General features: G+C 36.4%; 1 protein-coding gene and 1 pseudogene across 1 annotated transcript; both read left to right on the plus strand.

Moving 5' to 3' along the window:
* Positions 1-2,211, plus strand: part of LOC120875909 — a 4,155-nt pseudogene extending 1,944 nt beyond the window's left edge.
* An 8,064-nt stretch (positions 2,212-10,275) lies between these two features.
* On the plus strand, positions 10,276-14,182 carry LOC120875910 (olfactory receptor 52A5-like). The gene is given in 3 exon segments (XM_040257664.1): positions 10,276-10,296; positions 13,161-13,986; positions 13,989-14,182. Coding segments are annotated over 3 exon segments (1,041 nt in total).
* Positions 14,183-17,056: the final 2,874 nt, after the last annotated feature.

A 17,056-nucleotide genomic window follows, 5' to 3' on the forward strand; every position in this document is an offset into this window, starting at 1 on the left:
TCTCTTGTTATCATGTTTTTACTTCCTTTACACATACACACAAATGTGGAATTATTGGATCATACAGTAGATCTTTTTCTTAATTTTTTAGGAACTTTCAAATTGTTTTCCATATGCTGAACAAATTTTCATACTCACCAAAACTATGCAAAGCTTCCCTATTCTCTCCATCTTTACTGACACTTGTTATCTGTTGTTGGAAGCTCTTTTATTGGTGGAAGCTCTTTTAGAAGGTGTGAGGTGATATCTCATGATTTTGATTTGCATTTCCTGAATAATTAGTTTATTCAGCCATGAGAAAGAGGAAAATCTTGTCCATAGTAATGGACTTAAAGATATTATGCTAAGTGAGATAAAGCAGACAAAGGAAGATAAATACTGCATTATAAGGTTTATATGTGAAGCCTTTAAAAAGATGAACTCAGAATAAAATGGCAATTACCTGAGACTGGGTGGTGAGAGAACAGAGGAGATACTGTTTAAGGATGCAATACGCAACTAGTAGATAAATAAGACCTGGAGGTCTAAGGCACTGTATAGTTTTGTAGACATGATTGTACTATAAACATCAAACATTCTAAGTATTTAGATGTTGGTTATTACCACCATGAAAAATAAAATATTTAGTATGGTAGAGATGCTACCTGAAACTACAGTGGAAATCATATTGCAAACTATGAATGTATTAAATCAACATAGTGTGCACATTAAAGTTACTTAATATTATCTTTTATGCATATTTCAATAATAAAGAAAAATTGTGGTGGTTGTGGTTTAGTCACTAAGTCATGTCCGACTCTTGTGACCCCGTGGATTATAGCTTGCCAGGCTCCTCTGTCCATGGGATTCTCCAGGCAAGAATACTGGAGTGAGTTGCCATTTCCTTCTCCAGGGGATCTTCCTGAACCAGGGACCGAACCCAGGTCTCCCACATTGTAGGCAGACTCTTTAAAGACTGAGCTACAAGGGAAGTATAACCCCAATCTAAAGTATGTTCAGCTAAAATAAATGAATTTCTTCTTCTCTTTAATTCATCACTTTTTGACAGGAATTAGAAGATGACACACCATGCTGCTGCTGCTGCTAAGTACCATACCACTTCTTAAATCTACTAATCAAATCATTATGCTCGTATTTCATATCCAGTGGCTCAGTCTGAATGCCCTCTGTACTAACACTCATAGGGATTCCTGGCCTGGAGTCAGTGCAGTGTTAGATTGGGATTCATTCTGTGTTATGTAGCTTGTGGCTGTGATTGGGAATTTCCTAATTACAGTGATAATCAAGTATAAAAACAGACTCCATACATATATATATATATATATATTCCATGTTGGGAGACACAGACATGCACTTAGCATTTGTATTTTCCCCAATGTTAGGGATCTTCTGGTTTCAGTTGACAGAAATTTCTTTTGCAGCCTGTCTTCTACAAATGTGGCTTCTTCATTCATTCCAGGGAAATGAATCAGGTGTCTTACTGGTGATGGCCCTAGATCACTATGTGGCCATCTGTAACTCCTTGAGACATGTCAATGTCTTCTTCCAAAAATCCTTGACTAACATTAGAGTTGGGGTGACACTCAAGGCTACCATTCTTTTACCACCATGCACAGAGCTTATCAAATATTGACAAATTCTACTGAACAGCAGTCATCTCCCATGTTTATTGTGAGCACAAGGCCATTGTGAAGCTGGTTACAGAAGATGTAAGGATCAACAAGATACATGGTCTATTTGTTGCCTTCTGTGTCTTAGGATTTGACATAATCTTTATGTTGTTTTTTATTCAAATCTTTATCACTATCTTTCAATTTTTCCTGAAGTAGGCAAGATTCAAAGCCTTTAATATATTCATCGCCCACATTTGTGTCATCCTACAGCTCTATCTCCTTGCCTTTTCTTTCTTCACACACAGGTTTGGTTTTTACATACTGCCAGACGTTCATATCCTTTTATCTAAGCTTTACCTGTAGTTCCACCTTTTATCAATCCAATCATCTATGGAGTGAAGAACAAACAAATCTGTGACCATGTATTAACAATATTTGTATATCCCAAATATCTTGGTCACAGTGGATATTTCTAAAGAGAATTTAGGTTAGTTCTAAGTAGAAATTTCAACATGATAAAAGATAGATATTGTACAAACTTCTATGTTCAAAAAATATTTTAAATCTCAGATGGTCATTATTGAAGGGCATATTTTAAAATCATCAAATACTTAAAACATTAGCTTACTACTCTTAGAAGAAGTAAAATTCAATTAGGTTCATATTTTAAATGGTTGCCATTATTCTTCTGATTTTAGACTGGGCTTCTCTTGTGGCTCAGCTGGTAAAGAATCTGGCACCAATGCAGGAGACCTGGGTTTGATCCCTGGGTTGGGAAGATCCTTGGAGAAGGGAAAGGCTACCTGCTCCAGTATTCTGGCCTGGAGAATTCCATGGACTATACAGTACATGGGATCACAAAGAGTCAGACACGACCCAGTGACTTTCACTTTCACTTGGGGCTTCCCTCCTAACTCAATTGGTAAAGAATCTGCCTGCAATGCAGGAGACCCTCATTAGATTCCTGGGTCAGGAAGATCCACTGGAGAAGGGATAGGTTCAGTTCAATTCAGTCACTCAGTCATATCCGACTCTTTGTGACCCCATGAATCACAGCAGGCAAGGTCTCCCTGTCCATCACCAAGTCCCGGAGTTTACTCAAACTCATGTCCATCAAGTCTGTGATGTCATCCAGCCATCTCATCCTCTGTCGTCATCTTCTCCTCCTGCCCCCAATCCCTCCCAGCATCAGAGTCTTTTCCAGTGAGTCAACATTTTGCATGAGGTGGCCAAAGTATTGGAGTTTCAGCTTTAGCATCAGTCCTGCCAATGAACTCCCAGGACTGATCTTTAGAATGGATTAGATCTCCTTGCAGTCCAAGGGACTCTCAAGAGTCTTCTCCAACACCACAGTTCAAAAGCATCAATTCTTCAGTGCTCAGCTTTCTTCACAGTCCAACTCTCACATCCATACATGACCACTAGAAAAACATAGCCTTGACTAGACAGATCTTTGTTGGCAAAGTAATGCCTCAGCCTTTTAATGTGCTATCTAGGTTGGTCATAACTTTCCTTCCAAGGAGTAAGTGTCTTTTAATTTCATGGCTGCAATCACCATCTGCAGTGATTTTGGAGCCCCCAAACATAAAGTCTGACACTGTTTCCACACTTTCCCCATCTGTTTCCCATGGAGTCATGGGACCAGATGTCATGATCTTTGTTTTCTGAATGTTGAGGTTTAAGCCCACTTTTTCACTCTCCTTTTTCACTTTCATCAAGAAGCTTTTTAGTTCCTCTTCACTTTCTGCCATAAGGGTGGTGTCATCTGCATATCCAAGGTTCTTGATATTTCTCCCAGCAATCTTGATTCCAGCTTGTCCTTCTCCAGCCCAGCATTTCTTATGATGTACTCTGCATATAAGTTAAATAAGCAGGGTGACAATATACAGCCTTGACGTACTCCTTTTCCTATTTGGAACCAGTCTGTTGTTCCATGTCCAGTTCTAACTGTTGCTTCCTGACATGCATATAAGTTTCTCAAGAGGCAGGTCAGGTGGTCTGGTATTCCCATCTCTTTCAGAATTTTCCACAGTTTATTGTGATCCACACAGTCAAAGTCTTTGGCATAGTCAATAGAGCAGAAATAGATGTTTTTCTGGAACTCTCTTCCTTTTTCCATGATCCAGTGGATGTTGACAATTTAATCTCTGCTTCCTCTGCCTTTTCTAAAACCAGCTTGAACATCTAGAAGTTCACGGTTCACGTATTGCTGAAGCCTGGCTTGGAGAATTTTGAGCATTACTTTACTAGCGTGTGAGATGAGTGCAATTGTGCAGTAGTTTGAGCATTCTTTGGCATTGCCTTTCTTTGGGGTTACCCACTCCAATATTTTTGGTCTTCCATTATGGCTCAACTGGTAAAGAATCTGCCTGCTATGCAGGGGACCTGAGTTTGATCCCTGGGTTGGTAAGATCCCCTGGAGAAGGGAAATGCTACCCACTCTAGTATTCTAGCTTAGAGAATTCCATCTGACACCAGTGAGCGACTTTAACTTTCATTTTAAAACATAGAGCATTCTCTCTACCAACACTTAAACCTGCATAGATAAGGACTGACAAAAAATAGCAGTTGGTTCAAGATAAATTCCGAAGACAATGCCACACTTTAATATTGAGTGGGCCAAAAGAATTGTTTAGTTTTTTCATTAGATTGTATGAAAAAATCCAAATGAACTTTTTAGCCAACCCAATATTTCAACATGTTAACCCAACACATAGCTGTAATTCTGGCCATGTCTCATTTTCTAATGTCTACTTGTAAATCTATATTTAAAAAAATTTAATCACATCTGTTTATAGATATGTCTCTTTAGATGTCTGCTTTTTATAAAATACTGATACACATAAAAATAATATAAAATCAATAATACTAATATCAGCAGCACAAAAACTGTATACTATTAAATAGAGTCTGTAAACATTGAATATTTTGCATAAGAAAGATAGCAAAAAATTGATTAAAATTAGTTAGGTCTATTCACAATTGTTGTTGTTGTTCAGTCACTCAGTCATGTCCAACTCTTTGTGACCCCATGGACTGCAGCATGCCAGGCTTCCCTGTCCATCAGCAATTCCTAGAGTTTGCTCAAACTCATGTCCATCAAGTTGGTGATGCCATCAAAACATCTCATCCTTTGTCATCCCTTTCTCCTCTTGTCTTCAGTCTTTACCAGCAACAGGCTTTTTCTAATGAGTCACTTCTTCACATCAGAGGGCCAAAGTATTGGAGGTTCAGTTTCAGCATCAGTTATTCTAATGAATATTCAGGACTGATTTCCTCTAAAATTGACTGACTTGATCTCCTTGCAGTCCAAGGGACTCTCAAGAGTCTTATCAACACCACAGTTCGAAAGCATCAGTTCTTCAGTGCTTAGTCTTCTTTGTGATCCAACTCTCACATCAATACATGACAAATGGAAAAACTATAGCTTTTGACTATATGGATCTTTGTACAGTAATGTTTCTGCATTTTAATACATTGTCTAGTTTATCATAGCTTTTCCACCAAAGAGCAAGTATCTTTTAATTTCATGGCTGCAGTCACCATCAGCAGTGATTTTGGAGTCCAAGAAAATAAAATCTATTACTGTTTCCAATGTTTCCCCATCTATTTGCCATGAAATGATGGAACCAGGTGACATGATCTTTGTTTTTTGAATGTTAAGTTTTAAGCCAACATTTTCACTCTCCTTTTTCACTTTCATCAAGAGGCTCTTTAGTTCCTCTTTGCTTTCTGCTATAAAGGTGCTGTCATCTGCATATGTGAGATTATTGATATTTCTCCAGGCAGTCTTAATTCTGGCTTGTGCTTCATCCAGCCTGGCATTTCACATGATGTACTCTGCTTATAAGTTAAATAAGCAGGGTGACACCATACAGCCTTGATGTATTCCTTTCCCTATTGGAACCAGTCCATTGTTCCATGTCTGATTCTAATAGTTGCTTCTTGACCTGCATACAGGTTTCTCAGAAGGCAGGTCAGGTATTCTGGTATTCTTGTATCCTTAAGAATTTTGCACAGTTTGTTGTGATCCATGCAGTCAATGGCTTTAACATAGTCAATGAAGCAGAAGTAGGTGTTTTTCTGGAATTTTCTTGCTTTTTCTATGATCCAGTGGATATTGGCGATTTGATCTCTGGTTCCTCTGCCTTTTCTAAATCCAGCTTGAATATCTGGAAATTCTTGGTTCATGTACTGTTGAAGCCTAGCTTAGAGAATTTTGAACATTGCTTTGCTAGTGTGTGAAATGAGTGCAATTGTGTTTGAACATTCTTTGGCTTTGCCTTTCTTTGGCATTGGAATGAAAACTGATCTTTTCCAGTCCCATGGTCACTGCTGAGTTTTCCAAATTTGCTGGCATATTGAGTGCAGCACTTTAACTGCATCATCTTTTAAGATTTGAAATAGCTCAACTGGGATTCCACCATCTCCACTAGCTTTGTTTGTAGTGATCCTTCCTAAGGCCCACTTGACTTCACACTCTTGGATATCTGACTCTAGGTGAGTCATGGTTTTCTGGGTCATTATCTCATTTATATAGTTCTGTGTATTCCTGCCACCTCTTCTTAATATCTTCTTCTTCTGTTAGGTCCATACCATTTCTGTCCTTTATTGTGCCCATCTTTGCATGGAATGTTCTCTGGGTATCTCTAATTTTCTTGAAGAGATTTCTAGTCTTTCCCATTCTATTGTTTTCCTCTATTTCTTTGCATTAATCACTTAAGAAGGCTTTCTTATCTCTCTTTGGTATTGTTTGGAATTCTGAATTCAGATAGCTATATCTTTCCTTTTCTCCTTTGCCTTTGGCTTCTCTTCTTTTCTCAGCTATTAGTAAGTCCTCCTCAGACAGCCATTTTGCCTTGCAGTTCTTTTTTCTTGGAGATGGTTTTGATCACTGCCTCCCATACAGTGTTATGAACTTCCGTCCTTAGTTCTTCAGGAACTCTGTCTATGACATCTAATCTCTTGAATCAATTTCTCACTTCCACTCTATAATCATAAGGAATTTGATTTTGGTCATACCCGAAAGGTCTACTGTTTTTTCCCTACTTTCTTCAATTTAAGTCTGAGTTCATGATGTGAGCCACCTTGAGCTCTCAGTCTTGTTTTGCTAAATGTATAGATTAAGAACAAAAACAGCATCCATAGTTAATTAGAACACACCCTTCCAGAGGCATATATTTTAAAACTCTTACCCAGTTTGATTTTACCTATATTTGAATGTTTACTATAGAACTGAAAATATCAACAAATAAATTCCATTGCATTTAAAAATCAGCTACTGCAAGTGTCTATGGGAAAGTAACTGTGTCTAATTTACACTTGTATTAATGATACATGGCCTTCCCTGGTGGCTCAGCTGGTGAAGAATCTGTCTGCAATGCAGAAGACTAAGATCCCATCCCGGGGTTGGAAAGATCTGCTAGAGAAGGGAATTGCTCACTCTAGTATTCTTGCCTGGAGAATTTCATGGACAGAGATGAACAGGTTGTAGCCATGGGGTCACAAAGAATTGGAAATGACTGAGTGACTAACACTGACAATACATAGGATAATTCCTGAGACTTTCTAGAACTTCAGTAAAAATGGTATTGTATAACGAAAAATTTAAATATTTCTCTGGTGTTTATCAATGGTATTCAAGAGCAACTAACCTGGAGGCTTTAAAGTAACATGTAGCACCCTCTTACAGAGAATCAGTGTACTAGAGAGTTTATTCCAATATTATTAATGTAAACAATGATGGCTTCCCTGGTGGCACTAGTGGTAAAGAACCCACCTGCCAATGCAAGAGACTTAGAGCTGAGGGTTCAGTCCTTGGGTAGGGAAGATTCCTTGGAGAAGGGCATGGCAACCTGCCCCAGTATTCTTGCCTGGAGAATGCCATGGACAGAGGAGTCTTGTGGGCTACAGTCCATGGGGTTGCAAAGAGCTGGACAGGACTGAAGCGATTTAGCATGGTACAACATGGCAAACAATGATGGTGCTTGAATGAATCAGTATATCATCTTAAAGTATGACCTTCAATCAAAGCTTTCATGTGATAAACTGACTTCTAAAACAAAGACTTCAGATTTTTTAAAATTAATTTATTTTAATTGGAGGCTAATTACTTTACAATCTTGTAGTGGTTTTTGCCTTCAGATTTTTTTTTTCAGTCTGTGCTATTCCTTTGCCCACACAACTTCATATTCTCAGAATTTTGTCCCTGTAGAGATCTGATTTAAATTTTCTTCAATCAACCTTTAAGACTGAGGACTAAGAATTTTCAAGAAAAACCTAGTACACAGGGAGAGACATCTGGTCTCTAATTTTAGACTGATGCTTAGTTCTAGAAAGAAATAATCCCCCAAAATTGCACTTTAATAAAGGGAAGAGAGCATATTATTAAAGATGTGTAAGTAGAATAACATTTGGAATGACTTCTTATTAATTAACACAGAAATGAAAGTGAACCATAATGTATTTGGGTTTAATAAAATTTTATAACATGAATTATAAGAAGCAAGACATGAAAAAATACCATGTAAGAAGGAATAAAAAATGTATTAATGGATAATCAGACATATTTAACAGATACATGACTAAATAAACAGCAAAAATTGACTACATGTTTTCTACTGTATTGTCATAGGATTTAAGATTTAAGAACACACATAGGCTGAAAATGAAGGCATAGAGGAAGAAATTTCATGCCAATGGTAAACTAAAGGAGGCAAGAGTGGGCATAATTTTATTAGTCAAAACAGGCTTTTAATTAAAACTATCACTGAGAATTCCCTGGTGGTCCAATTGTTAGGACTCTGCACTTTTACTACCATGGACCTGGGTTTGATTCTGGTAGGGGAACAAAGATTCTGAAAACCTTGCAGGAAGACAAAAAAAAAAAAAAAAAAAGTCACAAAAAGCAAGTTAGTTAGTGTTAGTTGCTCAGTTGTGTCCGAGTCTTTGAAACCCTCCAGGCTCCTCTGTCCATGGGAATTTTCCAGGCAAAAATGCTGGGGGGGCGTTGCCATTCCTTTCTACACGGGCTCTTCCCAATCCAAGGATTGAACCTGGGCCTCCTGCATTGCATGCGGATTCTTTACCATCTGAGCCACCATAGAAGCAAAACATCATATAATATTAGAAGAGTGAATTCACCTTTAAAATGCATTACATGTAGTAGACAACCCAAGTATAGGAAGCAAACTAAAGGGAGGAATAGACAGCAGTACAAATATCGTAGGAGAGTTCAATACCCAGTTTTAAGTAGTGGATAGGACTTGCAATTCATATCAGAATTTCCCTCATTGAAAGGAAATGTCACAGAATACTTACGTAAATAGAATCCATTGGGGTAGAACATGGTTATATTTAAATAGACTTTTAGACTGATTTGCAAATGAGGGCAACAGAAATGGAAATCAACTTAAAAAAATGCTGTGTATAATAATCTCTGTATTTAGCCTGTGGAAACAAGGAAAAGGAAGAATAAGGAGGTATAAGCAAATTTTAATAATGACTTCAGGGATATTAGGTGTAGATAACCCAAGTGGTTATAATTAAAAACTTCTAGACCTCTTGTGGTTTAGCTGCTGCTAAGTCACTTCAGTCGTGTCCGACTCTGTGTGACCCCATAGACGGCAGCCCACCAGGCTCCCCCGTCCCTGGGATTCTCCAGGCAAGAACACTGGAGTGGGCTGCCATTTCCTTCTCCAATGTAGTTTAGCTAGTGGCTAATAAATCCCTTATTTCACATCCATAACTCCTCCTTCTCCACAAATCCATTAGGAAGCATTAAAATTGGTGACTAGAAGCTTTCTTCTTCTAGTCAAGCTTGATGAATTGATGCCATGCCCCAGAATAACACAGATCTTGTTTTGAGTTTTGTTGGAGAATGAACACAGAAACATGATCTCAGACAACCTGATAAAAGATGAAGAATATCTGTATTGCAGAAACAACAGAAAAGTATGAAAGATTGTCCCAGAGAGGTGAACTCATTGCAGATGGATTAGAGTTACATGAATTAGAGTTCCTGACATTGATTAGGTGCTGTTACAGAGGGTGCAGATGAAAAGAAGAGGCATTGTACTCCAGAATGTAAAGGAATGAGACTGCAATCTCAGGAGAAGGAATGAGTTGATTAGCAATGAGAAATAGTTATATGAAGAATTGGTATTACTTTTCAGATATCAGGTAAGAGCAGCCATGGCTCCCCACAGCAACTGACAAGTAAGTCCTACTTACTAGTAATGAATTCCTAAGTTTACCCCTATATTAGTTACCAAATTTTTCAATAATAATCACTCCATTCCATCAGTCCTGTACTCACTTATGTACATCCACCTGCCATCCTATTTCTATACTGTCATCTGATGCTCACATACCAGTTTCTTATCTTTGAATAAGTCAGATACTGTGTTCATACTTAAAGGAGACCTATTCTTATTCTGATCTTTTCTGAAAAAAAACTTTGCCCTTATTAGAAGGAGTCAGCCATCTGTGGATCAGAGAGTCACTGAACTAAGCACTGGGGATCAAACATGCCAAAATCAAACTAGTTAATTCTATTCACTGACTGAGTCTATCCTAACTATATGTCAGCTGATACAGGGTTCCTGTCATGAAATGGCCTAGCTGACTTCATTTTTTCACTTGATGTTTATCAGCATAAATCATGGCTGTCCCTGCATTTCTGGTATGTTTGCTAATATTCAATATTGTTGATAGTTCAGTATCCTGTTAACTGATAGAACTTGCTGATATAAAGTAACTAGTTCTATATTTGACTCCTTTTGAGAAACCTGTTCTTTCATTGTTTATTTTCTTACTAATCTCTTATCCTTGAGCTTAAAAAATGATTCATCTTCCAAATTATGTATATTTCATTAAGAATTAATGAGCTGAAATTGGACTAATTTCATTATCATGGGGGTTATGACCACTGTAAACCCAAGAAATTAGCCTCAATTTGGCCAAGTTACCCATGTACTATTTTCACATATCCAGTAGTTATCAAGAATGAGTCCTCCTGTCCCTATTATTTCTGCTGCTGATTTTCTTAAATCCTAAAGATTCCTCCTTCTGTACTAATATGTATTTCAGAATTGAAACTATTTTGAGAATACAACCATTTTTAAGATTTCAGGTGAATAAATATAGGCAAAATATAGGCAAACCAAGAAACTTTGACCCAGGCTAGCCAAAAATATGTGCATTTGAATGATCTTTTCTCACTCTTATTTTACATTTTTTTTGAAAAGTCATCCAGTCTTATACAGAAGAAATAACATAGATAAATATGTAAGTATATTATTCTTATTGATGACAAATGTATCTTTTTCTCTATTTTCTTTCATGGGGAGCCTTTTACATTAAATTATGCATCAGAGTCTGAGAACCTACTGGTCCAAACTGATTGTATCTGATTTAAAGACAAACTCTTGCCTAGAAAATTCCATGGATGGAGGAGCCTGGTGGGCTACAGTCCATGGGGTCACGAAGAGTCAGACACTACTGAGCTGACTTCACGATGAAGAATTAACAGAGTGCTTGAACAGTAGCTAAAGGATACTCTATGAAGGGATTCATCAAACTCTGATTAAAATAAAATTTACAAGCAAAATAAACAAGTCTAACTGGTTTGATTTTAGACAACCCCCCAAATACTTTAAAAGTTTAGGTTCTTGTAATCAGGCTAAGTAGAACTGGAGTCATAAGTAACACTAGGCTTTCAGGGTTTATGCTGCACATGAGGTAATGTGGTTTCCACAGCCTATGCATTCAAAAAAGGAAGCTTTTTGTCAACTGGCTATCTTATTGAAATTTTAAAAGGTAGAAGGGCTGTTTTGCCACCTGAGATTTTGAAATTATTTGCTTTAAATTAGTACCTTTATGTTTTATATTCTTCCCCTTTCAATATCTTCCACAATCATCATTTCTGCTTAGGACACAATTTTTCAGTGAAAACTATTGATTCACAATTTCACCATATGTCTCATTTATGTAATTTTTTGTTAATTCTTTCTTTTTTGGAGTGCCCTTCTCCATCTCCTTTATCTGGCTACTACTTACTGAAAAATGATTCACCTTAATAGCCAGATTTATTCTGCCCATTTTGATTAAAGGTACATAAATATTCATTCTTATTCAGTTAAAGGCTATTTTCCCCAATGTAAGACTCTAGAATAATGGTTAGCAACCAGGAGTGGTACGCCCCACCTTCCATATCTAGGGGATACTTGGCAATGTATGATATATATTTGGTCATTATGACAAGAGAAAGCAATCAACATCTTGTGGGTAGGAGCTAGGGATACTGCTTAAACTTCCACAAAACAGAAAATCCACAAAAAAATCTATCTGACTTAAAATGCCAATTTTGCTGTGGCTGAGACTTAGCTCTAGAAAAATATCAATTAGATAAGGTAAGGAAGGTAAAATATTTTAAAATTCTTAAAGATCTCATATATTTATATATAACATGTAATATATTTATGCATATGTGTATATGAATAAATGGTATATGCTAAGTTTGAATCCCAGTATCTAAGCAGCAGGTAGAAGGTTAGAGAGCAGTAGTTAGACTGGAAACAATAAGTTGCATATTTCATCTTGTTTATCTTCTTTATCATTTATTCATTCATGAGTACTAAGGTTGTTTCCACCTCTTGACTATTGAAAATAATACTACAATAAACATAGATGAGCTGGGTCTGCATATGTCTCTTCACTATCATATTTTTACTTCCTTTGAACATACAAACAAATGTGGAAATATTGGATCATACAGTAGACCCTTTTCTGAATTTTTTATGAACTTCAAAATTGTTTTCCATTGGTTGAAAAATTTATATTCCCACTAACAGTGAGCAAATGTTCCCTATTCTCCATATCTTCATCAACACTTGTTCTCTGTTGTCTACTGATGGAAGATCTTTAGCAAAGTGATATCTCATGGTAATTTTGATTTGCATTTCCTGGATAATTAATTTGTCTAGCCATCAGGAAGAAGAAACTCCTGCCATTTGTTACAATAATAATAGACATTAGAGATATTATGTTATGTTAAGTCAGATAAGGCAGACAAAGAGAGACAAATACTACATCATAAGATTTATATGCAAAGTCTTTAAACAGATGAACTCAAAGAGTAAAATGGTGGTTACCTGGGAACGAGTGCTCAGAGAACAGTGGGCATATTGTTTCAGGTTACAAACATGCAGATAAATAAGTAGATAAATAAGACCTGAAGATCTAATGCATGGTATAGTTTTATAGACATTATTGTACTATAAACATCAAACATGCTAAGAATCTAGTTCTTATTTATTATCACCATGAAAAAGAAAATGTAATTATGTGAGATGGTAGAGATGCTACCTACACTACAGTGGCAATCATATTCTAATATATGAATGTATCAAGTCACTGTATCATGCTCATTAAACTTATAAAATGTTATCTGTCATATATATTTCAATAATAGAAAAAGGTTAAAGTGGTATCACCCAAATCTAAAGTATATTTAACTAAAATAAACGAATTTGTTCTTTGACTTAGAAACTCTTGACAGGAATCAGAAGATGGCACAACATACCACTCTTTGATTCTACTAATCAAATCAACGTGCTCATATCCAATGGCTCAGACTTCATGCCTTCTATATTAACACTTACTGGGATTCCTGGCCTGGAGTCAGTGCAGTGTTGGATTGGGATTCCACTGTGTGTCATGTACCTTGTAGCTGTGATTGGGAATTCCCTAATTATAATGATAATCAAACATAAAAACAGCTTGCATAAACCCATGTACATATTTTTGGCCATGTTGGGGGCCACAGACATTGCACTTAGCACCTGTAGTCTCCCTAAAATATTAGGCATCTTTTGGCTTCATTTGACAGAGATTTCTTTTGAAACATATCTTCTGCAAATGTGGCTTATTCACTCCTTTCAGGGTGCTGAATCAGGTGTCTTGTTGGCGATGGCCCTAGATCACTGTGTTGCCATCTGTAACCACTCGAGACATGTCCTTGTCTTCTCAGGACAACTTTTGACTCACATCAGAGTTGGGGTGACACTCAGGCCTGCCTTACTTGTAGCACAATGGCTGGTACTTATTAAATGTCATCTTAAATTCTACCAAACCCCAGTCATCTCCCACACTTATTGTGAGCACATGGCCATTATGAAGCTGCCTACTGAAGATATACAGATCACCAAGGTCTATGGTCTATTTGTTGCCTTCTCTATCTTAGGATTTGACATAATTTTTATTATTCTGTCCTATGTTCAAATCTTTATCACTGTCTTTCAACTGCCCCAGAAGGAGGCAAGATTCAAAGCCTTTAATACATGCATTGCTCACATTTCTGTCTTCCTTCAGTTCTGATCCTTGGTTTCTTCTCTTTCTTCACACATAGATTTGGTTCTCAAATACCACCATACATTCATATCCTTTTATCTAACCTTTACCTGTTAGTTCCACCTTCTCTCAACCCAATCATCTATAGAGTGAAGACCAAACAAATCTGTGACCATGTACTAACAATATTTGTATCCTCCAAACATCTTGATCACTAGTGGATTCTTCTAAAGAGAATTTATGGTAGTTTAAATAGCAACCTGAAAAAATATGTTAATTCTCAGATGCTCATAATTGAGGAGATATTTAACAAATCATCAAATACTTAAGAAATTTGGTTTATTACTCTTACAAAGAAATAAATTGTGATTTGTGATTGTTTCATTTATTCTTCTGTCTTGGCCTGTCCCTTGAAATCAAGAGCTTTTCTCTAGACCTACACAAATAAGTAAATTGCAGAAGATATTTATTCTAGGTAACTCCCAAGGACCATGTCACATATTCATATTTTCAAACTGTTAATACAACCCATGGTTGTCTTTTGGTCATATCTTGTTTTTTAATATTTGTCTCTGAATCCATATTTTGATAATTTTTAATAGCATCTACTTTTGTTTTGTTGTTGTTCAGTTGCTAAGTCATGTCTGACCTTTTGTAGTCCCATGAACTGCAGCATGCCAGGCTTCTCAGTCCTTCACTATCTCCTGGAGTTTGCTCTAATTCATGTCCATTGAGTCGCTGATGCCATCCAACCATCTCATCCTCTGTCATACCCTTCTCCTCTTGCCCTCAATCTTTCCCAGCATCAGGGTCTTTTCCAATGAGTTGCCTCTTTGCATCAGCTAGCCAAAGTATTGGAGCTTCAGCTTCAGCATCAGTCCTTACAATGAATATCCAGGTACTTTTTCTGAAATATATATATATATATATGAAATAAAATCAATAATACCACATATCATCAACATAAAAACTATATGATATAAACTAAAGTCTGTAAACATTGAACTTTTTTGAGGAAGAAATATAGCACAAAATAGGACTTATGAAAATAAAATTAGGCTTATTCAGAAATAAATATTTTTAAGGAAATAAAATTATCATCAGTACTTAAATAGAACACACTCTTCAGGAGGCACACATTTTAATAATTTTTCCAATTTGAGCTTTGCCCATATTTGAACGTTTAAGTTATAGAATTGAAAACATAGACAAATTCCACTGCATTTAGAAATCACCTACTGCAAGTATATAGAGGACAATAATTGTGTCTTATTTACACTTCTATTAACAATGCAAAGGATAATGCATCAGACTTCTTAGAACTTCAGTAAAAATGGCATTGTATGATAAACAATTTAAACATTTCTCCGGTGTTTATCAAAGGTATTAAAGAGTAACTAATCTGGAAACTTTAAAGTAACATGTAATGTTATCTTACACAAAATCAGCATACTAGAGGGCTTATTTCAATATTATTAATGTAAACAAAGATGGTGCTTTGAATGAATCAGTATATCATCTTAAAATAAACTATGGCCCTCAATCAAACCTGCAATGTGAGAAATTGACTACTAAACAAATACTTCAAATATTTCTTCACTCTTTGCTATTCCTCTGTCCATGCACTTTAATTTTCACCCAGGTTGCTGTACCAGTAGTGATCAAGTTTAAAGTTTCTTCAATCAACCTTTAACACTGAGGACTCATAACAATTTTTAAGAAAAACCAAGTATAGACTGATGCACAGTTCAAGAAAGAAGCTACCCAAGAAAACATCCCATTACAATAAAACGAAGCCAATGGTAAACCAAAGAGGGAGTAGTGGATGTAGTTTTATTAGTCAAATAGGCTTTTAATTAAACTGTCACTGGGAATTCCCTGGCAGGTCAGGGGTTGGGACTCAGTGTTTTCACTGCTGTGGGTCAGGTCAGGACATTAGGATTCTGCAAGCTCCATGATGTTGCAAAAAAACAAAAAAAAGTTGTCACAGAAAGCAAAGATATCATGCAATATTTAAAGGTTGAATTCATATGAAAATATATTATAAACATTAGAGCGTCAAATATATGAAGCAAACATAAACGTTACTAAAAGGAGAAATAAATAGCAACACAAAAAATAGTAGGGGTGTTCAATACCCCAGTTTTAATAGCAGATAGAACATATAACATATCAGAATTGCCTCATTGAAAAGAAGGGCCATGGGATATTTATTTAATAGAATTTATTGGCTCCAGAGCATATTTACATTTAAGTAGACTTTTGACTTGTCAATGAGAACAGAAGATGAGGAACTCAATCTTTAAAAAAATTGGTGTATATAATTATTTCCATATTTAGCCTGTGGAAAAACAAAACAAAACAAACAAACAAAAAAAGAATGAGGAAATTGTACTATGGATTTCAGGGATATTAGTGTGGATGAACCCAAGAGGGTATAATCAAAACTTGCAGGAACCCTTATGGTTTAGCTAGTATCTAATAAATCCCCCACTTTGTGTTTATAACTCCTCCACAAATCCATTAGGAAACATTAAAATTGGTGGCTGGCAACTTTCTTCTATTTAAGCTGAATAAATTGAGACTATGTTCTGGAATAATACAGATCTTATTTTGAGTTTTGTTAGAGAATGAACATAAAAGCATGCTCTCACATAGACTTATAAAAGTTGAAGAATGTCTGTAATGCACAGACAACAGAAAGGCATGAAAGATTTATCTCACTGATATCCATCCATTGCAGATGACCCAGCATCATATGATTTAGAGTTCCTGACACTGACCGGGTGCTGTTACAGAAGGTGCAGATAGAAACAAGGGGCATTTCAGGACTCATAATAGAAAAGAACAAGAAGAATTAAGAATTCTAAACCATAGGTGATAGTGATATGAAGCTGACTGCATGCTTCAGGCATCTGGTAAGAGCAGAACCAGCTCTCAACAATTGTCAAGTGGGTCTCACTATTCTCAAGTTTATCTCCATAAGTTTCCATTACCAGCTTTTAAAGTAATAATCACCCCATCTCATCAACCTTTACTCACTCATGTACTTCCCACCTGATACCTTCTCTCTACTTGTCTGATCATGCTCA

The sequence above is a fragment of the Oryx dammah genome, unplaced genomic scaffold, assembly GCF_014754425.2.
Source record: "Oryx dammah isolate SB20612 unplaced genomic scaffold, SCBI_Odam_1.1 HiC_scaffold_17, whole genome shotgun sequence".
NCBI classification, from domain to species: domain Eukaryota; kingdom Metazoa; phylum Chordata; class Mammalia; order Artiodactyla; family Bovidae; genus Oryx; species Oryx dammah.